The sequence below is a fragment of the Pantherophis guttatus genome, chromosome 17 (assembly GCF_059756535.1).
Source record: "Pantherophis guttatus breed Tessera chromosome 17, ASM5975653v1, whole genome shotgun sequence".
Classification (NCBI taxonomy): domain Eukaryota; kingdom Metazoa; phylum Chordata; class Lepidosauria; order Squamata; family Colubridae; genus Pantherophis; species Pantherophis guttatus.
Window position 1 is genome coordinate 16042574 of NC_142079.1, and position 27991 is coordinate 16070564.

The 27991-nt window shown below is 43.4% G+C and overlaps 2 protein-coding genes across 9 annotated transcripts in view; one reads left to right on the forward strand and one right to left on the reverse strand.

Annotated features, from left to right (window-relative positions):
* Positions 1–366: 366 nt before the first annotated feature.
* Positions 367–27463, reverse strand: EIF4ENIF1 (eukaryotic translation initiation factor 4E nuclear import factor 1). 4 transcript variants are annotated; one of them, XM_034438499.3, is made up of 19 exons: positions 27169–27463; positions 25709–25814; positions 24492–24565; positions 18732–18859; positions 18141–18427; positions 17269–17470; positions 16259–16434; positions 12211–12346; positions 11803–11982; positions 9331–9557; positions 6811–6882; positions 6117–6312; positions 5396–5484; positions 4410–4549; positions 4119–4209; positions 3690–3819; positions 2736–3080; positions 1937–2101; positions 367–1813 (listed from the first exon to the last, which is right to left on the reverse strand). In XM_034438499.3, the coding sequence occupies exons 2-19, from the start codon at positions 25805–25807 to the stop codon at positions 1584–1586; spliced, it is 2967 nt and encodes a 988-aa protein (XP_034294390.1). In that variant the 5' UTR covers positions 25808–25814; positions 27169–27463; the 3' UTR covers positions 367–1583. The 4 variants fall into 4 exon arrangements, with proteins under 4 accessions (XP_034294390.1, XP_034294389.1, XP_087736744.1 ...); XM_034438498.3 differs by having other exon boundaries at positions 26986–27459; XM_087880618.1 differs by lacking the exon at positions 11803–11982 and having other exon boundaries at positions 27169–27293.
* Positions 27234–27991, forward strand: part of SFI1 (SFI1 centrin binding protein) — a 39747-nt gene continuing 38989 nt past the window's right edge. For 3 of the 5 annotated variants that reach the window (XM_087880615.1, XM_060683602.2, XM_087880616.1), the window contains exon 1: positions 27600–27886. The gene's annotated coding sequence lies outside the window, so the exon portion shown is untranslated. Of the gene's footprint in view, positions 27887–27991 lie in introns of all 5 variants that reach the window. The other 2 variants (XM_060683603.2, XM_060683605.2) reach the window with 2 other exon arrangements.

A 27991-nucleotide genomic window follows, 5' to 3' on the forward strand; every position in this document is an offset into this window, starting at 1 on the left:
TGACACCCCTGTTCTAGAGATAAAACTGTCAACACTCACTGTCTTCATTGCAGGGCAAAAATCATGAAGCTTTTGATTCAGTATCAGCAAGACAACCTCAATCTATAAATGAGTTGAAGCAATTCCCAAAAGCAGCTTCCAAACCATCATTGTGGCTTAGACAGGCACCATCAGATACATTTTTAAAAAAAATTAAAAAACCTTTTTTTCTAAACAGATACTTATTGCAGAGTTCTGAAATCCTCAAGAATTTTGAGTTTTTCTGATAAAAGATGGATATTTCAGAATGAATCTTGGAATTTGTTTTGCTAAAGTCAAATTTCGTAAATATGCCCCTATATCCCTTTACACAATGAGTCAGAAAGCTCATAGAATTGACTTTATTTACAGAAAGAATTCTGGGGAAGTTTTCATTTTAAAAAAGTGATGTAACAATCTTACAGGGACAACACCTGTAACCACTTCTGCTGACTTAAATTCATGTTACAGAATCTTCAAGTGTTCAGTCACTGATGGCCCTCAGAGGTCATGGCACAATTTATAGGACATTTATCCAAACTGATCTGGGTCATCAATGCCAACACAGCATGCCACCAAGTGAAACAATTCAGGATTGGATTGGATTGGATTGGATTGGGTCTGAAGGTGTCCGATTTAAGGCTGTTACTTCACAGCAGGGGAGAACAAATTACTATGACTGCTAGCAGTTGTAGACACTCAAGGGTAGCCATGTCTGACTTTTTAGTGAACAGCAACACTGAAGATGCACCACGCTGCAGCAGAGTTGGAAGTCAGGTGCAAGGTCTATAGTACCTAAATTTGTGTGCCGTTATGAAGGGCAGTATCATCTTGCAGCCCATTTTTCAGGAGCTTAAAGATCCCGACAGTAATTTCTTTTCCTCTGCTCTGCAAAAATATACAGTATGTCCCTAGTGGCCTTTCCCCACTTTTGTGACCTGCCTAGAAGAGAATGTAGAGGAGTAAGACCGGGATACACAAGAGGCAAAGCCATGTCAGCCTGGCTCACGCACAATTGACTTTTGCGGCACCTTTAATACACATCCCACATGTACAGTGAATAGATCCAAACCAGAGGCACACAAACTAAAGCTTAACTTTTTACTAGCTACTCTTATATGTACAGCTGTATAAGTTCAAAAAAGCTCTCCCGTGGATATATACAAAAAAAGATGTTCATACATTGGTCTGTACATAGAATTTCCAGTGATGAACCCTTAAGGCTGACACCTCTATCCCAAGAGGTCACCAGCACTTCATTCCTACATTTTTACAAAAAAAAAAAAAAAAAAAAAAACCAAACAAAAAAGGTACCAAAATTCTTCTGGTACTGTCTTGCATCCAAGTTTTTTCAGGGTTCACTATTCAGTCTATAATAAATTCTTTCAATCTTGATGTAGACGTGGAAGCTAGGACAGGCGCTGTGTGCTTTTAGCCACTCCAAAAAGAATTCTGCACCAAGTGCTGAAACCAAAGCACCCCAAAAGAAATAGGAGTGAAGCACGTCAGAGGCCAGCTGCCCGAGGAGAGACGGCTCCAGTCAGAAGCAGCGCAGATCCTGCTCTTCACTGCCGGTATTCCAGCTCATCCACGCTGATCACTTTGGAAGGCATGGACGGGAGGGGCTGCTGTAAGACGTCAGAACCAAACCACTTCGCGAGGCCGACGGGAGAGCTACTTCGCTGGGCAGCGGCACGATGGTCAAGCTGCGAGTGCATATGAGGCAGTCCAGTCCGAGAGGACACGGGCGGAGGAGTTGTTTGCACCCCGACAGCAGATCCTTGTGTGCCGGCGCCTGAAAGAGAGAGAGAGGGAGAGAGAGGCCAACCACCTTGTGTTACAGATCTGGGATGAAGGTGGTGCACGATTGGCCTTGGCAAAAAGAACATTTAGGATTTCTCAAAGGGAGGCCCGTTACCTGAGCGCTGTAGTTGCTGCTGCATCATTGCCAGCTGCAAAGGTGTTGCTGAGCGAGGATTCAAGAGAGGGTGGCCAGCTGTGGTTAACGGGTAGCATGGTTGACCAAGGAGGGGAGCAGATACTCCCTGCAGGTGAGACAGGTCAACCCCAGGAGGGATCATACCTGTTAAATGGAATCATATCGTTTTTTAAGCAAGGACCTTCCATACTTAGCACTTTCACATTGGTACCTCTCAGGGGCCCCCTCCCCACAAGCCAAGGATGAAAGGAAGCAGCAAAGCAGCACTCTAGAACAACCGTTTGTGACCTGAGACTGGCAAACTTCTTAACTGCTGCCTTTGCCCGTAGTCATCAAAGCCATTTCAGAAATAGTTAAACATGAATCATCCACAGCTGCTGCATCAGGAGGCAGGACCCTTAACTACTCCCTCATGGTTATGAAAATCAGCAGAGTATGCCTCCACTATCACATTCCTATCAGAAAGCAAGCCACGCTAGCAGGTAACAACAGAAAACACTGGGCTTCCTACCAGATGCAGCTGCTCAACTTTTACACCACACACACAATTTCCAAATATGACAGAATGTGTAAGGCTAAATGCAGTAACTGCCCTTGTGAGAAAACAAGCTCCTAACTTGCAGTAAGATCAAAAGACTGTGAGTGTGTGTGTGTGCGTGTGCGCACACATGCTAATCTTTCAGCAATGCCTGACAGTCCCATGTAGAAATGCTGGGCATAAATGAAGGGCTGACTGGTCAATGAGGCCCCTTCAACCAGGAGTGAGGCTGAAACTTACCTGCTTGCAGCAGAGGAGGAAGGTGCTGTGGATGAATGCCTTGTGCCAGCATCCTCTGGACTAATCCTGGGGGCAACTGATGAGCAGGTCGTACCATCGGAACATGAGGGACCAGGGGAACTTGGTGAATTGGACGGAGGAAAGTATTCCCTGGAACTGGAGAAGCCATTGTAGGAGTTTTTCTCCCAGAAGACTTTGGCCTGTAGTCCTGCTCTTTGGTGCAACGGTTGGCTTGAGAAAGTGGAGTGGAACATGTGGAACGCTGCAGGGATGTTAGTTTGGGAGCTACGGAGGACGAGTTCTCTTGATCAACATGATCTGTGGACCTGGGTGGCAAAAGACTCTCTGCAGAGGAACACAAAAGAAGTCGACCTCAACCATCATGTGCAATGCCATGATCTACCCTCTTCTCAGCGTGAAGAAACCTTCTTGGCCAACTCAAGGGCCTCTTTCCCTTGAAACGGTCAAGGGAAAACATGAAGGACGGAGGAGAGCTCAAGAGCACAACAACTCCAGGTGTGGTTGCAACCCTTCCTTGCCTATAACTGCAGCTTTGTACTGTCCCATAGCTGGAGGAGCTTTTCATCCTTTGGATGAAAGAGTAGGAAGAAAAACAGTTGTGCTTTTCCCTTACATTACATGTCTGTTCTCTGGCTGTAAGAAGATCTGTTCCATGGACAATTGTCTTGTTGGAGGAGCAGCCAGAGTGATAGCCTTGTTCCCAAATCCAGGAATAATTTACCAATATATCAAAGCATTCCTGGAAGTCTGGAGATGGAGCCACATGTTATTTATTTAGTCTCCATAATCCCTCTGGATCTTGATACAACGGCCAAGGCTACCAAGAGCTCTCCTCTTCAGAAACTTCTTAACTTTAGGAAGACCTACAGTCAAGAGTTTCTAGACGTGCCTTTTAGGAATAATTTCTCTTTATGCAGATGTGAGCAAACCTACCTTCAGTTGTCCTCGGACCTTCTTCTCTCTCACTTGATTTCAACTTCGCTGCATGGGGCTCATCTTTGCTCTTGTCTTTACTTTCATACATCTTGCGTATCACTGAGGTAGGAGTAAAGGAAGGAGATAGCTGCAAAAGCATAAACCAACAATTAATATTTAATATATTTGTCCCCAAATAACCAGTTTTGGTTGTTTATGGGCCCAACATATGCAATAATAATAATCTAAGACAAAATACATAAATAATCAGGGTGAATTAGAATGGAAAATGCTGCCAGCCCTCTCCCCTCAATCACGCTAAGGAAATCTGTCTTCTATTTGTTTGAACTTTTCAAATTACATCCTTTCTTTTCATCTCGCATCTGTCATACAGAACTTGAAAGCAAAAAGCTGCCACATTTTTGCAATGGCCGGTGTGACACTGACCATGCTAGTGATGGAAGCAGCAGCGGTCGGAGGAGAAGAGGCGTTTCCTCGGAGCCCCAGAGAGGCAGGAGACTGAGTCATGCGCGGCTGCCTATCAAACAGAAATTCACGTTAGAACATCTTTCTCTGCCTGCAAGGAAATAAAGTCCTGGCTGAAGGTTCTCCAGCAAGGAACAGCAGATTTCTCCTCTTGCTCCACTTTACTTTAAAGATGGAGAAACCAAGGTAGATGGGCAAGCAGTTTGACATTTGTTTAGCATTTCCAACTTCCAGCCTGAAATTTAAACTCACCGGTTCCTGAAGCCGTCTCGGTTTTTATCCATCTGTAGTTTGCCAAAACCTGGTTGGTAGAAATTTGGCATTTGCATAGCTAAGTCATGTGGAAGAGAGAGACCTTCTAACGCAGCTTGCTGCAACTCAAGAGAATTCATCTGAAATCAAGAAGGCTTCAATCAGCCAAGACCCTAATCAAGATGGCATTTCACTACTTCTGTCTACTGTGAATGTGGACACTGGTCTTTACTGCTTTCAGATTTTTGCTACTTCACAATTTTCTTTTACAAAGTAGGCACACCACTCACTGCTACTCTGCAGAATGTGTCATGCTACACCACACTCTTGTTTCTCCTATAATAACTTCATCTGTGCATTGCAGGATTTACTTCCATTTAAGGGAGACCCCATGTATATAAGTTAAATTAAACCAAGGCTACTTCTCAGAGCTGTGGCACTGTGAAATACACTCTCTAAATAACTGTATTGCTATGTTACAAGTGTTTACGTATTCTATTCTAAAGTAGGTTATCTTTGTTCCCATTGCTTCACATTTCTTGGATCCCATTAAATGTGGTTTTCCCCATTGTCACCATTATCTTAAATAATCAGGTTATTGGTGTGTGCATTTTGACATTTCCACACCTCCCAGCATTTTCTAAAACATTGGTCTCCCAGAGCAAAATGCTCTGACCTCCAGAATTAGAAAAGGCATGGCAAATTATTCTGTATATAAATTCAGGAGGAACATTTTAGCTGCAGAGTTTCACACTGAAAATACAACATTTTACTCAACATTTACAACATTTCCCTCTAGAGCAGGGGTCTCCAACCTTGGCAACTTTTAAGACTTGTGGCTGAGGAATTCTGGGAGTTGAAATCCACAAGTCTTAGATTGCCAAGGTTGGAGACCCCTGCTCTAGATCACAAACTGAATGGTTTTGGTATTATGCTTCCACTCTTAAAGCCAAGTGAGATGGAGAGGAGCCAGCTCCTTCCCTTACCTGAGCAGCAGTGGCAGCAGCTGGGCTCACTGGTTTCCGAATCCCCTGAAATGGATCAGTAAGCAACTGCTGCGCCCCTGGTCCAAAACCTAGAATAAGTTCATGGGTAATTTCACTAATAAGACATGAGCTCTTTTCCTTCGGTGGAAAATGCAGTTTCTGTATGATTTTGTTTTAGAACAAGCATCTTTCACTGGAGGAGATCAGAATGCCAGCCTATTTAGTGGAGAAGAATGAGAGCTACCGATTGTAGGAAACAGAAGAGGAAAACATAGGACGTTTTAACAATTATTCTGGCCCATTTTTTTGCCCCTTTGCTCAAGTGAATTGTTTTAAAACTATAGTTCTAATGCTTTAAAATGGTTAAAAACACACCAGTAGGCAGAAAGGCCAGTCTCATTCTCTCCGCCAATCCCCCGAAAGCAACACACAGTGAAAGCAGCCAAGAGGTTTCTTCTGCATTTGTGCTTAATGTTGATCTAAACATTATTTAGAACCTGAGTCTGGCTTATTCCAGTCAGAAATTTTCAGCTACTCTGGACCTGCAGTCAATTGGGATGCTACAGCAGTATTCTGGGCGAAGGATTAGATCAGGTAAATTCCATCCAGGTCCCATCCATTCTATGACTTGATCTCACAGAAGAGTCAATGCTCAATGCTTCAGACATGAACTGGCTACCATCTATGTTACTGAAACTACCTGAGCAGGAACGTTTCTCACCAACTGGAGATGGGATGCGATGCCTCAAGTAGTCAGCTGAAGCAGCCCGAGTGGGAAACATCTGTGAGATGGGAGGCTGTGGTGGAGAGGAGGCTCTCTGGGCAAGGAGGGAGGGAACAGGCTCCAAGCCCCCCATCAAGGTGCTGAGGACATTGGATGACGTCTGTCTGCAAGAAGGGGAGGGCCCCAGGATCTCCTTGGGAAGAACACAGCTCTTTTAAACCTCCAGTTATGCATTCTGCATTTTTCTGACAGTATAATTACAATTCTCACAAATACCGTAGCTCTCTGCTTAGGGCTTTGGAAACCTCTATCAATAAACATGCAACAAAACAAACAGGCATCAAGTTGAGGCATGGGGTCCGTTGATGACATTTCAAAGTCCTAAGAATGACAGTTTGCTAACTGTGTTCTTTCAAGGGCCTGTTAGTGGGGCATAGATTAATTCTAAGGTCTGCAAAAGCAGAAAGTGGGAGGTGTGGAGAAGAAAACTGTTCTAACACCACTCAGTCATATACAGAGTAATTAAATCAGTCTTCAAATGCTGCATTTTTAATGTACATGATTATTATATATCTTATGGACCATATGAAAAAGATTTTAGAATAATTAAAATGCTCTGTTGATACTCTAACACTATAGCCAGAAATGTTTTCAACAGGAGTTTGAACAAAATAAGAGATTGCTATAATACCTGCAAGATATTCTTTGTAGCTGCCTGGCCCGGCATCTCAGAAGGTGATATCAGTGGGTTTTCAGAAGTTTGCTGAAAGGAAAACAACATACCTGCGATCTCTCTCTCTTGCTAAATTCACTATCTGATCCAAACTCAACCACTGTCCATCACCACATGCAAAGAGAAGCACCCTTCAACTGATGAGGTGCTAAGTGTCTAATTTGCCACCAGGTGTGTAGCCACCAGACGCAGGCAATCTAAAGGCCATGGATGGGTTGCTCCCTAGCAGTCCAAACACATATTTGTCTGATTTAATCTGAAGTAACAAACGAACACTATCATCATCAAAGTGTTTGGACAATATTTAGTAGTTCCTGATATGCCTGGTTTGGATCTTAATACTTTGTTTGCATGTGTGAAATTACTAATCTGGTCTTTAATTTAATAAATTTAATAAATTCTATTGTTAACAAACAACAGAGGAAATAGTTCTGCAGCTGAATTTGCCTCTAGCAAGAGTCCACATTAAACATTAAGGGAAGCCTTCCCGTCTAAGTTTTCAATTATTTTTTTAAAGAAAACATTAATATTCTTCCAAAGATTGTGACTATGCAAAAGCAAATTATGTCATCCTTTGTTCTGTAACATAGATTGTTCAATTATGTCAAGATGCAGACTTAAAATCCAGACAATTAAAGTTTATTGCCCATCACATCACACAGTCAGGCTCTTAGACCTGGGTGTCAGCAGCCTTCAAAACCAGGTAGACCTCCTTCCTTCAAAGAGTGCAAGATAACAAATTTATGTCATACTAACAAATAATGTAATTCTGCCTCTTTCTCTCTAGCTTTAGTAAAGAAATATTTAGAGAGTCTCCAACTTGAGCTTATGGCACCTTTGGAATTTTGAAGTGGTAGAATACATTTTCAATTGTAGTATGTTTTCTGTGGTGGGTGCGGTCACAAGGATCAACTTCTCAGGAAAGCAAATGAGCAGGAATAATTTGCCCAAGAATCTCAATAAAAGGCAAAGGCAGGTTGTGAGCTGGGACGCTATTTATTTGAATTTACTATAATTTTCACCACACGTTCCCACCACACATGATCCACTCATCCAGGTTCCTTCACTGTCTTTTAGGGCAGCAGCCCCCAACCTTTTGGGCACCAGGGACCGGTTCCGTGGAGAAATTTTTTTCCACAGGCCGGAGGGGGCGTTGTTTCATGTGCTGCCTGCATCCCACAAATGGGGTTTCGCTTGTTTGCATGGCCTGGATTCTGGCATGCCGTGGCCCAGTGCCGGTCCAGGGATCGGGGCTTGGGGACCCCTGTATTAGGGTCCACCCTTTTCCTCATTCTCCAATAAACAGAGATTCCACCCATGCTGCTGGGGTGGGGAGGGTGGAGGGTATCCCTTCCCCGGATGTGTTCCAAAGCAGAACAGCTGGTGAGAGGCTTTAATAGGAGGCTGGATTTGATGACCTCATTGACCCCTTCCAATTCAATGTTTCTGGGACTTAAGGTTACATGTCCTGGTGAACTAGGAGTTTGGAGGCCACCAACGTTTCATCTAAGGAGTCCACAGAGATATTCCAACCTCTACCAGGAGGCAAGATTTGCTTTTCTTGATGATTCAAGGTGCCAGTTGGCATGTCTGAATAATCAAGGCAACCCCAAAAGGCAGCAGCCATTGCAGCTATAAGCACAATATTCTCTCACCAGTTTCTGCCTGAAATTCTCTCCGATCTCTTCTCTACCTTCTCCCAAAGGTTACCTTGAGTTCAAAGGATATTTATGTCCCTGGACTATTTTCAAAGGAGTTTTTTCTCCTCTTGAAGATCTACCAGCCAAACAGCAGCAGCTGGAAACTACTTCTGCAGAAGAACCTGGCAGGAGCTACAACTGAGGACATTTCTTTACAGAATACTGCATGGAATGAGACCTGCTCTTATCAACAGACGTATCCATTGTAAACAGACCTCAGAGCCTATAAAAAGAGCACCATGCAAGAAACTAGAGAATTGTATTCAGTTTCTGCATTATAGTCAGCTATTTTTTTTACATGTGGTTTGCTGAGGAAGACACAGCTGCCAGCTTCCTGGCATCAATACTAAAGCATTATAGCCATGGTTTACAAATCACAATGGCTGGATTCATCTATCATACAAAGAGTAGAGACAGTAGAGACTTGGAGTCGCCTGTGGGTTGGGCAGTCATATAAATTTGTCTAACAAATAAAATTTTAAAATTGAATAAAAGCTTCTACTTGGGAATGCTCAATGCAGATACTTTTGGACCCAAACAATTAGATTGCCAAGGACTTTCTTTTAATTGCCAAAATAGGCGCTTTAATGCTAAGCCTCATATCAACTTGTTTGCTGATATGCAAAAAAAAAAAAAAAAAAAAAAGGGCCACATGTAGGGAAACTGAACATTTATTATATAAATTATGCACGTTACATCTCTGTATCATACGGGGCAGTTCAATATGTAGCCCAAGATCAGGAGTGGTGGGCTTTATAATCTCGGTCTTATTACTTACATTGACTTTGGGTTGTGAGGGTAGAGTTCCGCTTGCCTTCATGGTACTGACTAACTTGTTGAAGGCAGACATGTCCCCGTCCTTCAAGTGCCGTGAATCAGTCACATTCAGGGACTCCTCCATCCGCTCTGCCGTTAAGGGGGCGGCAGTTATCCCCTCCTGGTCCATTTTCAGGCCTTTCAGCCCAGCTTCTACTTCCTCCACTGAAAGGACAACCCCTGAATGTGCTGGAGAAAAAAAAAGGTGGGGGAGGAGGATGGATAATGAAGAACTAGGTGCAGATTTCAGATGTACAGAGACTGTTAGAATAGTTTATAAGCAGGTTCCACCTTTATTCAGGAAGACTATTAAAATAGTAGGGATTCCGAAGCCATGCTAGGAACTAACATTCAAGCCGCAACTGAATCTGAAATAAATCTTCCAGGGCATCTAAATAGCAAAATAATCAAATAAGGGAGGGGATCATGCAGACCGAGGAAATCAATGGATTTTTCAATCATCAGGATGCCAAAATTTCTGAATCTGAAGTGAAAATAATTAGGCAGCAAACAGGTTTGCACAATTTAATGCACACACAAGGGAAACAAAAAACAACCAGCTATACATGCTCACAGCACACAAGCCTCACTGACACAAGCAGTGCTTTACAACAGCACTTTTGGAGTGTATTTTACACCCCAAAACATAAGAGACATTGTGAAATCTGCCAGTGGAGCAACACACTTTTTGAACAATAATTTCTTCCAAGAATTTTTAATGGAAATTCGGTGCCGGTGTATCTGAATCATTGGGGCTTCTAATGTGTGATGCGGTGGGAGGGATTAAAGCAAAAACAGAAAGTTCACTGACACCTGAGGCATCATCTCACTCATTTCCACTTCTGAGCAAAAGCTCACACTAGGAAGCAAACACTCTGTTGTGCAGTTTGCAATCCTTTAGGCTACACAAACACTAACTAGGGTGCAATTAAACTGTACTTATTTATCCAATTTATATAGCAGCCCATCTCACCAAACAAGCAATTCTGGGCAGCCTACTTGTGCTTTGCACGTTTTGCTGCTAAGGAACACAATGGGAACCCGCAAAGTCTTCATAGTACATACATTCCTTTCCATGGGCCAGATAGGCTTGCTTCGGAATGAAGGAGGAAGTCCACCCTTAACAGTACGGTACTTCCCAATCTGCCTTTGAAAGACAGTGCTTTCATCCATCCACAAGGCTTTTTCTATTCATTTCATTTTGGTACGATGTACAACTATCAAGATTTGAGAAATGGCTATTTCCTCTCTTGCAGAAACAGCACTTGAATTATCCTCCGTCTAACAATGGAGGACAGGTAGCGTCAAAGCAGCTGTACAAGGGTGCCAGTCCAGAGTTTTGCTTACAGGACTCTGCTGGTCATGTCTGTTAGAGAGACGGCATCTGTTTGGAGGCAAAGCCCAGCCAGGGAGTCCCTAAGAGCAGCTCGTCTTGGCCAGACAGTTCCAGGCAGGAAGAGAGGAGGGAACCCTGAAGCAGAAGGTCCCCTTGGCCCGGATTTCCTCACAGAGACCCTGGGACAGGCAAACCTGGTGACTAAAGCGGCAACCAAGAGGCACCAGCATCCACGGAAGGAGAGGCCTAGTCCCAATTTGCTTCACTCCGTCTTTCAAACACACTCAGCAATAGTTCAGTAGGAAGCCTGGAAAGGCTCGGGACTTAGTTAGCAAGATGCCCTTGTTGTAGGACCAAACCCTCTGTTTTCCAGCATGCACATTCATTAGCCAAGCTGCGAAACAAAAATAAAAGTTCTGCTCTCCATGTAATTTGGATGCCACAAAGCAAAAGATGCAAACAGGCCTTCAGCACCGGGCACATGCCTGTATCTGTTTCAAGGGGCCAACAGACTTTGTCCTGAAAGCTGGCCGGGCTGCTTGGATGCCCATATGACACATGCAGGTCTTCCATGCCAGTTGCTCACAGGTAAAGGTGGACCTCAATAATCAGCAAGATGGGATTCCAGCAGGAAGACTAAGAGCTGAATCGCCTCCTTGTGCAAGTCTTGTAAGCATGGCTTGCCACTTCATGGGCTAGTCTTCCCCGCACCCCACCTTTTTAAATGCTCCTGTTTTATAGCAGATCCAGAGAAGCCTTGGGTAGCTGCTGAAGCTTTACTAAAACCATTGAGGCAGCGGAGGCTTATTTATTTATTTATTTAACACATGGTATTGGCAAGAGCTGCTCAAGAGGCAAGCATCCTCTGAGTGCTTAGTGGCTTCATCATGGCCTTAGATGCCACTCAAGCCCAGAGGGGAGCTTCAGCCACACCAAGAGGCCCAGGCCAGGCAATTAAGTGCAAGTCAACAAATACCCCGGAGGACTCCTGAAGTGAGCCTTAGCACTTCCTGCATGGAAAGGGAAATGTGGCCCTGAGGCCTGTTTTGGTCAGAGGCGCCCGAAGGCAGAGGTACAACAGCAGAAGGGGAGACTTACTGCTCTCTCTCAGCTTCTCCTTGTTGGCTGAAAGACTCGAGAGGAGAGGCTTTAAGTCCACTTTAGCTTTCTGTAGCATCTCTAAGATGTCCACTTTGTTTTCAGAATGATCTTCCAAAGGAATGGGAGCAAAGTAGTTTCCAGAGTTCTGACCAGGGGACAGAATGCCTTGCTCTAGACCTGAAACAGTAAAAACCAGGACTGCCTTGTAAGTTATGCGGCTAAGTAACACCATGGGAACCCAGCAAGACTTTCACAGGCTGCAACAGCAATTTTCAAGACATTTCTTTCCATGGCCGAGATGTGACCGCTTTAAGAGGGAGAAGCAACCAACAACATGAGAAGCTCACAATCCTACAGCTCTCTACAAGGCATGGAATGGTGGCTGAAAGGACAAGACACAGTTACCTGCCAATCTCTCCAACTCTTCGTGGGGCGTAGATCTAAGACTACTTGAGCGGCTTCCAGATCGACTAGGATTAGAAAACCAGCGGCTGAACCTACTGGCAGACACAGAGCCTTCCCCCAGCACATCTTCTATCATCTATAGCATGAGGGGAAAGGAATATTATTTCAGACGGTGACAGAACAAAAGTCTGAGAATTGTGAGTAAGAGGTAGTAGCACTTATTATTAAGCCCTGCAAAGTCCTTTCCCCTGTACCAGATGGCTCCTTCCTGAATTTGTCACTCTCAACTGTCCTAAGCAACTTTCTCTTCCTCGTCTAAGCAGACATACAAGATGTCTCTTTTCTAAAGTCCTATCCATTTATGTGCTTGATTCCAAAGGCACTTGCCTCAGCAGCTTGCATTTCATGTTTCAGCTGCAGAAACAGGACATTTTTTAGAAGTCTGTGAAGGTGTAGAAACAGGATTTTCAATCCGTGTTTTAGCACCATATCAAGCATTCTATGCACCAAAGCTACATTTGTTGAGGAAAGAAATGGGAGTCGCTTTGCTTCCCATTATATCTCATTACAGAGCTCTGGAGATTATAGTTGAGCCAAGCAGTTAATATGGTTAGCTGTTCTCTCATATATTTTCTGGATGCTTCATCAACTATCCAAAATGACCTGCTAAAATACAGCACAACCAAGAGGCATTACTGAGTCCCCACAGGACATCTGACCAAGATTTGGATCACATTCTTCTAAAGCCATTTTCCTTCAACAGGAACACAGGCATCCCTGCCAATCACTCACAAAGAGAAGCTTGCACTATGGAGACATGACCCTTACCTCTTAACTACCTTGTTTTTCTACAAGGACAAGCAGCTGTTAGCCCAGTGTGTAAAACTTAAGTATTATTAGCTCAGCTCTGGGTTTATATTATTTTAAGTTCCCATTTCCTTTTAAGCCAGGTTGTTTAATTAAGGGGGAGGGAGAGAAAAATTAACTGGAGACTGCATGTTGCTGCCAAGTGGCGTTCTTGCACCCAGTGGCATGTCCATTTCAAAGAAAGCTTCTGGCTCCACAAAGATACCCAAGGGATTCTCAGAAAGTTAGAATGTGGGTGGCTCTACTTTTTAAAAATGTACCAACACAGAAAATGATAGGCAAATGATAGGAAGTATCCTAGAGAGCTTCACTTGGCAGAGGGCAAAGAGAGTTGGGAGACCAATTTTTATTATAAATTTATTTTGTTGTACTTTTGATCCCTTCCCACTACTTTGAGCTTAAATTCTTATACTACCCTGCATTTTGGCCAGGATTGTATTAATCAATGCAGATATAGGATTTTTTTAAAAAAGGAAACCAATGTTAGCTTTGTTATTCTGACCCATATAAGATTTGGTTAAGCAGCAACCAAGCTACTGGAAAGCTTTTGACTTGAAATTCTGCAAAATAAAACCAGTGACAGCTGTTCAGGGCCATGTGGGAAATGGATTGCTGAGTCTGAGCTCAGGGAAGGATCGGCTGCTCTGGAAATGCAGTCAGCACTAAAGTCAGCTTTTCATTAAGTGTTAATTATTTAAAAGCAATTGGGCAAAGACAAGAGTGTCCAGATAGGAAAGTTATTTAAAATGGACACGGATGGCCAATTGGTTCCAGTTAAGTAGAATTCACTGTCTAAAGGCAGAGGCTCCTTATAGTAATTTCCTGGAAACTAATTATATCGTACTTTCTCTCCCTCCTTTTTTGCTCTTTTAAATTCAAAGCTGCACTGATTAATCAAGAAGGAGCATTTTGGTCATATCAAGTTAATAGCTTGGCCCATGTATCAAGATTGAGGCGATGTATTAAGTCATGGTCTTAATCACAATTCACTTATGATATCACACCAAATCAGAGTTTATAAACCACAATGGTTGAGCTCATACAGAAAGAAAACTAAATTGCATTATGGTTTAGTGCAATACATGAAAGGATCTGAGGCTCTTCCACCAAAAACAATACTAAGATTCTTTTTTTTATTTCAGTCGTGTCAAATTAAATCCAGATTCACAGTCTTAAGTCCTAGACAGATGGCTGTCAACTTGGTTTCAAGCACGTTATCACAAATCAGCTCCCTCTAGATTTGCAACTAAGAAAATGTTTCATTTAAGTGCTTTGTAACTTCGTTGAAACATACTTTTGATATCTTGCAGGATTGAGGCTGATGGGGTCAACCTTCTCCTTGCTTAGTGACTGCAATCAGTTCCTTAAATCTTAAGTGAAATGGTTGCTAAGCGAACATGGGCGATTACTGGTTGCGCCTGTCTCATTCAGATAAAGTTCTCCCTTACCGTGTCCTATGCCTCACCATTTTTTCTTTTATTTCCTTTTGCTCCCTCATTGGGAGAGGGGGGGAAGGGGAAAGGGGAGAGATTGCTTAGGTGTCTCTTCCTCAGCTGCTTGCCCTTCCCTGAGAAGGGCAGACCACAAATTAACAAGCTCAGCTGTGGCCATAATTAGATTGGAATTTTCACAATTGCTACCTGAAACTCACCAGACCTTAATCAGTCTCACACTAAAGGTTTCTATTGTCAAGCACACAAAATTTGCTTGCTGAAAAATCAAGTTTTTAAAAAAATGACTGACCTATTAGTAAATTGTTGCTAAATAAGTTAGCCACTAAATGAGGAGAGGTTGAAGAACTGGTTTTTTTAAAGGCAGTGGTGGCCACAGCACCGCAGTCAGCATGGAAACAGAAAGAGAAGTAGCCTCTAGGATCAGGAAGTAACTTCACCAGACTGTGTCAAATTGGCTTTTTGTAAACGGTCCACCATGCCAATATCTGTACCTCAACGTTCCTCATCCCATCTCTTGTACCCTTACCAACAAGCCCAAGAGAGCAACCCTGTTCTGGTGGGAGAAGCCAATTATCATTTTGGAAGAAAGGAATTTAGCACAAATGATCATGAAGGAATTTGCTATCTAACGCATAATTTTGGCCCTGTAAGAACTAATGGTAATCCACCTTATAAAAACACTTTATGTGCTTGCACTTTCTGGGCAAAAGCTGAGATATGCATTAAATTCATCCCTTGTGAGAAAAAAAATGCCTGCAAGTACTATGTTCCGTAACAGTTTCCTTCCTCTATTAGACAAGATTCCCTTTCATGTCTCTTCACGGTCATCAAAGGAGAACGGTCATCAAATGCCTGATGTGAGGATTAAAAGCTTGCTGCAAGCTCAGTACAAATGTAAAATCTCTCTACGTGAGACCTTGGAAACTTTCTGTAAATTTTACCCAGTGGGATCTACAAGGAAGAATTGAGGACCTATTTCTGTAGGGTCTCAGCCAGGCAGTGCCTCCATTCCTCCTGCCCACCTTCTCTTCTGCTTCCCAATTATTAACCTGCACTTTGAATACTAAGCAGGCCAAGGTCTTAACAGGCCAATGTTAGGTTAGCTCTATACCTAATTATGGTAGGTTTTCTCCTGAAAACCTCAGCACGCTCTTGTTTCTAGGAAGCCTGATTGTGGTTATAATTATATAACCAAAACCAATTACACAACCAATATATTTGGTTATATTTGCTAGTCAGATACTAATATTCTTTGGAGTCGCTTCCTTCCATAGCCTTTCAAGAGAACGCCACTGTGTTTGCAAGGATTTTTGGAATTCCAACCATTAAAAAAATAAGTGAAGTTTAGTAAAACTCTTCTTTAGAACTTCAATGGATGTTGATACACAAATCAGAGCAAAACATGTTATTGAAATGGTTTAACATTCATGTTTTTTTAAATAGGATTTACGGTGTTTATCCCCTTGCAGGATATCTGTGCAACCATCACCAAAATGAGGAGGCCAAGAAAGGAAGTGAATTACCCCAATATCCAGAGAGGACATGCCACTGATCCACCTAAACAGGTTGTTCTGCAATTTTTAAACTCCCTATTCCATTGACCAATCTTACCCAAATCTTCTATGCAGCCAAAGGAACAAGCTAAGTTACATTCATTCATTCATCAGAGATAGAGCATCTGGCTTTAAGATGTTCCCTACTGCAGTTGATGCTGTTTTAGTACTCACTGAGGCCAAACCTGGAACGCTCTTATCCAAGTTGAAGAACTCATTGAAATCAAACTCTCCTGGGGCTGACTCTGGCAGGACCATTTCCCTGGGGACTTCCTGGTCAGCTGCCGTCTCCTGGCCGCGAGTCGTACGCAGTTCTTCCTCCTCAGTTACTCCACCATTGCATTCTATTCCTTGAAAAAGTAAATCCCAAATCAGCCTGGCCACAACAATTTTCAGGATCATCTCAAATCAAATAATTGGTACTAAATGGCTTAGCTGCTGGCTTTGGCAGCTACAGTTCAGTTCATTAAAAGCTCCTCTCAATTATATATAATTGTTTCAAGGTAAATGTTAGAACCCCTCTGCTGAACATTCAGGAAGGAAACCAGTTAAAGGCCTTGTCCTAATTTTGGTGGTCTCAAATATTTGTAACTCCATATTTCAAAAATATTTTTGTAGGAAGTCCTGAGACCTCTTGAGGCTAAGCACATTCAGCCATTGGTTCACGAGCACACAGTTCCTAGACTATGGAGAATGTAGCTCAACAGGTAAAAAGTACAAAGTGAACAAAGGCCTTGTTTGGGAAAATTCACACAGATAGCCATTTCACCCCCAGGATCAAATGAAGAACTTGTGATCTTTTTCTTCCACTCATTTCTTTATGATAAAGATCAAAATAGCCACTATTATGAATTTATCTGTATGTGTTACACTTATTATTTGGCTTACTATCATGCTACCACACTGGTGATCTAAAGTACCTAAACCCACTCATTAATCTGCCCTTTGCATTAAATCTTATTTATTCTGGACCTCATTCTAGAGTGCAAGAAAGATACACATAAGTAAAAGCGGAAAGTTGATTTTACAACAGAAGCATTTCAGTCTAATTTTATTGAACAACAGTAAAATAACATCTTGAAAATAAAATTACAGAAGAGGAACAAAGACAAATGATAGTTGGGTTTAGCTTATATGGAGCCTTTCTGCCTGTGATACAGATGGGGGCTTTCAGCATCAAGTACCTTCTTTTAAAGAGGTTGTGCGGCGCCTGGGTCGTTTCCGCCCTTTGTGTTCCTCTTCCAGGATTTTATCATCAAACCCTGTCAGCTCAATGGTTTCTGACTGACTTGTGGGGCCAGCTGAGAACCACTCGGGCTCTTCCTCGGTGTAGGAGTCATTCCTTCGACGTTCCCCAAAGAGACGCTTGCTGTCCCCATATTCCCTCTGAGGGCACAGAAAAGGAAATAGAGTCACAAGAAATATCAGGATTTCACCATTACTACATTCTTATCCAGTCTTTGGCTTGGTGCTGAGCAAGAAAGAAATTAACAGAAAAATTTGAGAGCTGATGTTCCCTTAAAGAGGCTAAGACTACAACTAATTTTCTTTTTTCATATTTTGAATATGTTTCCTTTTAATAACCAACAGACTTGATCTGACAACCGAACAGAGAAAGGTGGGACTCTCTGACTGCTGGGCTGAATGGTACATCTCCATCCTGGTCTCAGGCCATCAAAGATCCTGTGATGTTCGTAAGGATAGAAAAGTGCAATGTTTATCCCCCTCAGAGGTTTTGAAGAAAAAAGTGACTTATTCCTATGCTTAAAGGCAAATTCACCAACTCTTAACCCGGTTTGGGGCATTATCATCTGTTTCCAACCAGAAAACAGGAATTGTAGTATTCTACCAAGTTCAACAATTTGATGCATCCCAAGGCTTGTGTCTGAAAAAACACTAGCATTATCTTAGCAAAAGTTCAGGCTGCAAATATTTCCAGCATTTGAAGATGCACAAGGAATCTGCAATCTGCAATCCCTGCATTAAAAAAAGCCTAACCTAGAAAGTAAATGCCAAATACAAGCCACATTCCTACTTCCTCCACTTTTGTACTAACCCTGAAACGTTTGTCTTTGTATTCCCTGTCACGGTCTCTCTCTCTCACATCTCTTGAGTCCTTTTCACCGCTTCGGTGGTCTTTGTCAAAGTTTCGTGCAGAGATTATTCTTCCACTCCCAATTCTGCGCCCACCAATGACACGGACACAGTCGTTCTCTTTCTCCAGGGGACTCCCGGATCGACGTGCACCAGCTGCTGCAGTAACATGACAGCCCCCTCCAAAACTTCGCCTCTGGGGACTCAGCACTATATCTAATTCATCTTCTTTTACCCGTTCTCTGGGATCTGCAGGTTTGAAAAAGATTTTAGCCACAGGCCGAGGCGGACATAATAAGTACAAGGAAAAAGAAGAATTGTTCCTACTTGTTAAGCTATTCATTTGCATGCAAATAATGACTTCTGTTTGCAAAACAGTAGATCCCCATTAAAAATATCCAAAATGAGCATCACCCACTATCAACAAAAATAAGATCTGCTCTGGTTTAATGCTAATCCATTCTATTAAGTGAGGACAGAATCCAAAATTAGCACTTCATGGCACTGAAGATTTAGCGTTCAGTCTGCAACTCATAATGAATATAATACTCACCCACTATTCTCCGTATCAGGGCAGGCCGATCTGAGTCTAATTCCTTTTTTAGACTTTCCACCGGCGAAGTCCTTCCGGAATTTGGGTACAATGATGCATGCCATTTTTCAGGGTCCCATACCCCATCACTGCAATGTTGCAAAAGCAGAATCACATTACATTTCACCTGGCATTTGGTAATCAGCGACAGACAGAGGTGAAGCCAAGACGTGTTGCCAAAGATTCCATCAAAGCGACATAATCAACACCATTCAGTGTCAAAGAAGCTACTCTTTCCAATCCAAAACCAAACACAAAGGCAGGCAAATGTGATGGGCGATATATAAAATTAAATAAATAAAACCCAGTGATAAACATGTATCTGTCCAAATCTGCTCAATGAATGCCTGCAGGTACATAGATATCAAAAACCAGTTTTAAAAAGAACATTCAAAATGGACTCAAAAAGAACCCCTCTTCTTGAAAACAGGAAGACTTAATTGATGACAAGGGAGAAATGCTGGAACGCTGCATTTTAAAGGAAATTAAAACTGAATGAGTTGCATATGAACAAATACATTGGATTTTTTAAAAAGTGAATTAATCTCAGGTCAACAATAACAGATTCAATAGCAGGAGAACTTAATTAGAAAAGAAAATGGATTCAAAAAAGAGGTACTGAAAGCATGTCATAAATAAACAAATGGACAGACACAAGAAATAGAAAGAAGGAACAAGTTATGAAGGATAAACTCAGATTAGTGAAGAATGCTGAGAATGTTTGAAAAGAAATAATAAAAAGAGTGTACCAGAGTTCTCAACAAAAATAGCAAAATAGTAACAAAAGTAACAAAAAAAGATTTAGAACTACTGAACCTTTATTAGGCCTTTACTTCTCCAACAATATTCATCTTGCACTCCCAAGCAGGGGTCTCCAAACCTGGCAACTTTAAGACTTAGGGACTTCAACTCCCAGAATTCCTCAGCCAGCCATGCTGAATTCTGGGAATTGAAGTCCACAAGTCTTAAAGTTGTCAAATTTGGAGATCCTTGCTCATGACTCTGGATGGGGAACAGCAGTTAAAAATATAAAATAACAGCAATATCACAATGAAAACAAATTGGAAGCCAAGGTAAAACCATCCCAACCATTAACATCATTCCACAGGCTCTGTCTCATATTCTAACCACCATCCCTGTGGCATAACCAGGTCTTCAAAGACATGCAAAAGGCCAAGGACTATCTGATCTCTGAAGGGGATTATATTTCCAAGGAGTGGGTACCACAATAGAAGTGGCTCTCTTCCTGGGTTCCATCAGATGGCACTTTTTAATAGATGGGACCCATAACATGCCTCTTCTGCTGGATCTGATGGGATGGACAGATACAATCAGGGAGAAGCGGGTCCTCAAATAATCCGAATAATAGGAATTTCATTAAAAAATGTGAAGAACTGAAGAGGCAGCACTGAGAATAGAAATAGGAAATGTCTAATTACTCCGAATGAGTTTAAATTTCCTGGAACAGGTGAACTGTGCTTTAGCTTATGAAAGAACCTGCTAATTGTCTGATCTACATATTTGTATTTCCTCTGAAAAACCTGAAAAACAGGTAAAGGAATTATCAAAACACGGCCAGCAAGAACATGGCAAGCATCTTCCAAAAGAATGGGGAGGGGGAAAGATCCAGGAAATTACAGTCAGTCAGACAGGAAAATGTGGGAAGATTCCAGAGCTAATCATATGTAGCTAATCTGCAAGCATCTTGAAAATAAATTACCAGTAATCACAATGAATTTGCCAAGAAGTGTCTTGTCAATAGTAAATAGATACTGGGAGTGCCATATATACAAACAATGTATATACAATATACATCTTCACCTCAGTAAACCATTAATGAACCCACTGAATTCTTATTAGAAAGTTATTTAGATGTGAGCTAAAGTTTTGATAATCCCACTAAGAGAACGCTTACTAACTTCATCAACTGAAGAAAAGTACTCAATGAATTATCAATTGTTTGAACCTCATCTGTAAACTCTTCAACACTGTTGAAATTTTATGTTTAATATTTAATAACAAAATTCAAAATTCATTCATAGTTGCCATAAATTGCAAATTGCCAAAATTAGACCTATTAATAAGAGTTATAGCTTTAATTTTGGCAAATGCGGTAGTTTCTGGAACTATGAATGAATTTTGATTCATAAATTAATACCTGGAAAGATTATGTTAATATCTTTCCATATCTGAATTTAATCTTTTTAATAACAGCAATTGATCACAATTTTATTATGTATTTTTCAATAGCTAACGGTTTTATTTTGGCTTCTAGCACCTGTCTTATTTGGAAGCAAGCCAGGAATCCCAGTTATTTATTTATTTATTTATTTGTTTAAATTTCTATACCGCCCTTCTCCAATATAGGACTCAGGGCGGTGAACAGCCAAAGTAAAAACAAGACATACAAAATCTAAAAAACTGTTTAAAATAATTAAATATTTTGGCCGTAATTAAAAAATTCCAATTTAAAATCAGTTTAAAATTTAACTCAAGCCAGCCCAGCTAGCTGAAATAAATGGGTTTTGAGGGCCCGACGAAAAATCCGGAGGTCTGTTATTGTACGTATCTCTGGGGGGAGGTTGTTCCAGAGGGTGGGCGCCGCCACAGAGAAGGCTCTCCCCCTGGGGGTCGCCAGCCGACATTGTCTGGCGGACGGCACCCTGAGGAGGCCCACTCTGTGTGAGCGTACTGGCCGGTGGCAGAAGGCGGTCTCGTAAATACCCCGGCCCTGAGCCATGGAGCGCTTTAAAGGTGGTCACCAACACCTTGAAGCGCACCCGGAAGACCACCGGGAGCCAGTGCAGCTCGCGCAGGAGAGGTGTCACATGGGAGCGCCTCGTCGCCCCCATAATCCCCCGCGCGGCCGCATTCTGGACCAGCTGGAGCCTCCGGGTGCACCCCAGGGGGAGCCCCATGTAGAGAGCGTTGCAGTAGTCCAGGCGGGAAGTGACGAGTGCCTGAGTGACTGTGCGTAGGGAGTCCCGATCTAGAAAGGGGCGCAACTGGCGTATCAGGCGAAGTTAAGACAAAATATGAAAGAATCCCTGCTAAAGAATAATTCCAGCTGCCACTAGTAGGAAGAGTAGAAGACCCAAAAGCAATAGATCGGTAACTAGGCCAATATTTCATAACATCTCAGATGCTCAGTGCTTTTGACCAAAGCAAACATTACACTTTCCTTGATTAAGTCTTAGCCTTGGAAAGTGTAGCATATCCTTAATTTCACAACACCTCTGAAGTGGTTCAGAATGGAAACATGAATGCAGAAACATAAACACTTCAAAAACTTGATATTACAAGAAATCTTTTTCAGTGTAGCATTTCATAGAAACCTTTGGTACCCTTATTTCTACTTGGTGCTTGGGGTTGCAAATTCCCACACCAGGTTTAATTAGCAACAAGATAAAAAAAGATTTTGGCCCTTGAAATTTTGGATTATTACTGAAACCAAACTTATTTGGGTTCAATAACAGATCAAACATGTCGATCAAGGTAACATTTTTGTTGTTTTAACAAAAGCTAGTACTTTGATATTTGACTGGATCTTTTGTAAATAACCCTGACCTAGCCTGGGGGAAAAGTCAGGTTTTTAAAGACTGTTTAAACAGGCCAGGTTAGGGGCTATCTGGATTTCTGGGAGGATGTGTTCCAAGGGCAAGCACTGTGATGGAAAACACCCACTTCCTTGTTCCCACCTGAGGACAGGCACTCAGAAAGAAATGCTCCCGAGAAGAAAGGTAAGAATCTTAGGGCAAGAATCTTAAAAGATGCAGCCTTTCCTTGATAATATGGACAGAGGATTTTCATACAGATTTTTCAAATGAATTTAAAAATGATGACTTGAAAGGGAAATAAATACAAACTAGTGGAAGGAGCCATCAATTTGAATAACAAAACTATACTTTGGAAACAAGTACCCTTTCAGCCAGAATTGGACAGAAAAAAAATGACACATCTATGTGTCACATCTATGCTTTCAATGACATTGTTCTAACAGAAATAGCTTGTAAGGGAACATTGTAAGGTCTTCTCTGCTATGGCATATACAGCTCTCTACCAAAACTTTTTTTTAAAGGTGGGCTAAGGAAATGGCATTTGTTTACTGTACAAAAGAAGCTCAGAGGGGGGCTGCAGGGCCCTGCAATGTATCTGTCAAAACTTAAGTTAATCAACATGCAGGTTCAGAAAATGCATGGAGAGAAGACCGGCTGGCACACAATTATAAGGAAATTTAACAGGAAAATATTATTTCCTATTAATTAGACAGGAACATCCACTATCCCACAGATCACATGGGCTAAAATGATTCCATGGATCACATGGGCAAAGCCAGAGGGCATTGGGCAACTTTCAGCACCATGTAGTTTTCTGTGAGTTAGGCATTATCTCAGCAGCCCTATTCCAAATTCCACAAATCCAGGAGGTATGTTGACACATTCAGTGAAAAAAGATTGGACTATCATAATCGTCACCTTCTTGTACAGTTAAGATGAAATGGATCACTGAAAAAGTTAACTATGATATCAACTCAGAGACAGCCTCTGGGCCATGAAAATGGCCAAGACAAGCAATCACCACAGGCTCCAACAGTACCGTAGTCATGCCAATTGGTCATACGAACACAAAACCAATCAAGCAACCAAAGTATCTCATCAATTTTGCAGGCTGCTAATGGGGAGGTGGAGTGCCTAGGATTTCTACCTGTAATAACTTGCTGGTGCAGCCAGATAGGCAGGAAGGCTCTTGTTAAAACCTCTGTCATTTATACTTAGCTCACACCTACAAAACTTGTTAAAAACTCTTCTGCACAATTTATAAATCTTTTCCTTTTATGAACAGTTAAAACCAAAGTGTATACTTTGAAGTGGGTAAATGGTAAGAAATTGAAATATCCTTGGATGTTGTGATTTGCTAAAGAGTAACTTCTAGGTTAGTCAGTTCTCCACGAGTATTTTGACAGGTTTATACCTGCTATTGCGTTAAGTCTCTGATATGCAAAGCAATCTTAATAAAAATCACACTGGTACTCTATTTTTATTGTTTAATATTTAACGAAAATGTGCAGGACTCATAAAATGATCTGCTTCATTATGTCACAGTTGAGGTGATCACTATGTATGATAAACTGTTTCCTCTACTGAGGATGTGATGACCTGAACTCCTCCCCATCGCACACCCAAAGCTTCTGCTTCTTTTCCTTTTATGAGTGACAGACAGCAAAATAGCAGTCCTATCTGGCAGACCCCCTTGGCAACCACCACAGGCTCTCCAGTGACAAACATGTAAAGGTAGGACCTCTCGCTATTGCAACCTAAGGATAAATACTGAATTTGAACTATTTCATTATTGTTTATAATTTGCAATGAATTAGACAAACAATGCTAATCAAGTTGAAAATCCTTACAATAGAAAAAAAATGTTTTGCCCATTATCCTTATCAGTTTAATGATCCCCACATATATTTTGTGTTACTTTAGACTTGCCTATTAGCTATTATCTTTATACTGTTTCACCTTTTACTAACAGTCAAAACATCACAAGAAAAATGAACAAGTTGCATTTGCTATTATTCCTAAAGGAAAAGTACAGACCTCTAGGCAGCTGCACTAAAGCCAAAATTTACTAATATATAAAATATAGTATGCAGTGCATGCAATTCCTAGTTAGTAAACATGCCAACATCCAAACTGGCCAATATTGTATGCTTAACAGAAGTACCTGTCGTATTTTTCAGAGAGACATGACGGCCTTTGTTTAGATTGGGGATGTTCTTTAATGTCCAGGAGTTCTTCCTGAAAAAGGAAAAAAAACAGGAATGCAAGAGTTGTATTCAGAGCCACTAACTCTTGAAATTCAGACGATTTCATGGATCATCAATAGTCCAAAGCATTGTTTCCCAAAGATAAGATAATCTTTATTGTCACTTTTTTCCGTGAACACACTGGCACACATTAAAAAATGAAACTACTCAAGAGTGTGTGTGTGTGTGTGTGTGTGTGTGTGTGTGTGTGTGTGTGTATATGTATTTCTCTTTAGCCAGGTTCTTCCTACATAAACCAAGATTTTTCTGCAGCCCTAGTTCAGTGAAATCCCAATCCACTAGTTTCTAGGCTTTTTTCCCCCAGCAGCCAGCAAGCTCCCTGCTGCCCATTGGGAGACTATACGCACATACATATAACACACGTTAATATATTAATCACAGCACTTTAAGTTATGTAACTTCAACTCCCAGAAATCCATACACTTTAAAGTTGCAGAGGTTGGGAAATGCTGGTTCAAACAAGCATAGCAATGAAAGAGTAAAATATCCAGATCTGTGACATTGTCATAGTGTAAATAGTACTTTTAGAGATTAGCCAGCATTGCACATAGTTCCATGTCACAATTTGTCATGTAATTTTGTAGTACTGTACAAGACATATCTATGTATCTGAGCAATTATACATTTACTCTAAACATATGGAAATAAGAAAAGTAGCATAATTTACATCGATAACAGTAAAATAGTTGGTTTTGTTCACTATTCAAAACATTTAGTTATTAAAACAAGTGTTTGTAATAATTACAAGAGTGCTTTGCAACTATAAGCCAATTCATATCTTTACATCTTAGGCTACTGTAGTGACCAACTGAAATTTACAGGGCTTGTTGATGCTTGTTGTTCAACATGGGCATCAGTTTAAATGGTATTTCAGCAATGCCTTATTATAAGAAATGGATATGAAAATCCAGTTCCAAACAAGAAAAGCAATTTCCAAATTTATTTATTTATTTATTAGTTTGATTTATATGCTGCCCTTCTCCGGAGACCCAGGGCAGCTTACAATGCTTTTAAGCAAATTTAATTCTATACTTGCAGAAACAGCCTTGTTCTAAAGATGGGGTGAGACACTTTGATGTCCATTTAGCAACATTTTAAAGCTCTATCTGCTTACTTTTGTGTATCGATGAGGGAACTTCATTGTACTGATTATGTTCATGTTAAGCAATGCATCTCCATTCACAGCTTCTGCCAATCCACCTCGTTTATCCATAGTGGAACTATGTGGAGGAAAAGAACAGATACAAAATCCCACATCAGATCTTGCAGCTTGTCTGAAAAAACGGTGCAACAAAGTTTCACTTCAAGTATCACTGTGTACAAGTTGAAAGGCTCTGTAGTCTGACCCACTGTGCAGGGCAGGAAACCTCCCTCGGTGGCCACCAACTTCCCCAGCTGAGTATCTACAGATTGTTTCACTGCTGCTCTTATGGTCAGAAAATTCCTGCTACTCGTCAAACCTGCTACTAGTCTCCTTTAATTTCAGCCTCCTGCTCTCTTGTCCTGCCCTGCACCCGTGTCTTTCGACAGCCTCTTCTTCTGCAATCTCAAGAGGGGCCCAGCCCCTGTTCACCGGCTGGCTTGCTTCAGAGGGGAGCAGCCAGAATGAGACCCAGGCAACTTCTCCAAGTCCTTCTTAAAGTGTGACGCTTCACACACTCCAAATCAAACCTTTTGCCCCATCGGCAGAGGCATCCGGTGGTCCACTAACAGGCCTCTCTCCAGTTGCCAAGCCAGGCGGCTCCAGACTCCCACTGGATTCGTCTGCGCCCCCAAATGCGGCCCCTCAAACCGAACCTCAGCCTCGGGATTTAAGCCCAATGGCCTTTCCTCACTTTGACCTGTGATTCTGCTCCCAAAGACCTGAAGTTAAGACTGCTAGTTACACCTGCCTAGCAAGGCCGGGCTGGGCGTTTGGCGGCCGAGAGAAATAAACCCTCTCTAGCTGAAACCTCGGAGGGTTTCACACGGCTTGGCTGCTCAGGCAGGACACCCGGGAGGCGGGCAGCCTCCCATCCCACCCAGCCCCCTCGGATGCCCGGGGGCTTCTTTCAAGGCGAGCACCGCCGGCCCAGCAGGCCCCCACGCGCCCCCAGGGGCTTCCACAGGGCTGAGCCGCCCGCCACCCGCAGCCGTTCCGCTCAGGGCCAAGCAAGGCACCGGGGCGGAACTTGTACGGGACCCCCGGCAGCACCGCGGGCGGCGCTCCTGCGGGGGCGGGAGGAGCGGTAGCGGCGCTTCGGCACGGACCGAGGCGGCGAGGGGCCCGAATGAAGCCGCTTCTTCGCCGGGGGCCGCGCGGCAGAGGCCCCCGCACACCCCCCGCAAGAGGCGCCGCAGCGGAGGCAGCCGGCCTGACAGTCCGCGGGAGCCGCACGGCGGGCGGCCTACCTGGCAGGGGCGTTGCGAAGTTATCGGCGCACGCCGGAGCACCGCGCGGGGCAGGCGAGGGGAGGCTGCGGGGCCACGGGAGGGCTTTTCCGGCGCTGTCGAGCGGGGAAGGAGGGAAGCGGGGCCTAGGCCGCCCCGGAAGACGGAGCGCCGCACCGGCAGGTGACTCAGCGGGCGCCTCACCTGGGCCCGGCCGCCAAGTGCCCGCCCACCGCTGCCGCCGCGCTCCCTTCACGCTCTGCGGGGAGGCCGTCTCCGTTCGCCGGCCTTCTCCCCCTCAGGCCCAGGCACCGCGGCCGCCGCTGCTGCTTCTGTCGCCGCCGCGCTCGCCCCGTCGGCCGTCGGCTGTCGTCCGCCCCTGCCGGGCCGCTCTGCACTCGACCCACCGCTCCCTCCGTCCGTGCGCGGGTCCCGCTCCGCGTCTCCTCAGCCGCCGTAACCGGGGCCTCCGTTACCCACCCCTCCCCCCTTTATAGCTACGGCGCATGCGCCAGGCACGCGCCCCTTCCTCTCCCTCTCCGCCTCCCGCTGCGCTCGCGCACGCGCAAACGGCGCCCTTCTTCCGACGGCCTTGCTTGAGAGCTGCCCTCCGCGCTCGCCTGACGGGAAAACGTGGCTTTCCCGCGATTGTAGGCTCAGAACGCGGAGCTCGCCCCAGAGAAGCAGTTTTTGGCAACTGCGGCGGCGTGACGGGCGGCGGGCGGGTGCCGTGTCGAGGCGGCGCGGGAAGGGTCCTTCAGGCGATCTAGAAGGCAGCCTGCTGAGGACACTCCGAGGAGGCGGGGCCACGCGCGAACGAACGGTGGCCGCGTTGGGACCGCGCTCATCCGGCGCGAAAGCGTCCGCGGAGGCTCCCAGCGGGTCAGAGCAGCCTTTGCAGCCCAGCGCTCGGCCGACGGGGGTATGTATGCCGCTTTAGCCGCTGGGCGTCTTCGGGCCGGAGGGGCTTGCCCGGCGCGGCCCCTCGGGCATCTTGGCGGGGGCGAGGGGCGACCCTCCCAGGAGG

Excerpts from the sequence above, each read along its gene's own strand:
- EIF4ENIF1 (XM_034438499.3), bottom strand. The coding sequence starts at position 25,807 with ATGGATAAACGAGGTGGATTGGCAGAAGCTGTGAATGGAGATGCATTG. Across the intron at positions 6,313-6,810 it reads CTACAAAGAATATCTTGCAG|GAGATCCTGGGGCCCTCCCC; the intron begins GTATTATAGCAA and ends GTTCTTCCCAAG. Across the intron at positions 1,814-1,936 it reads GCAGCAACTACAGCGCTCAG|GCGCCGGCACACAAGGATCT; the intron begins GTAACGGGCCTC and ends TCTCTCTTTCAG.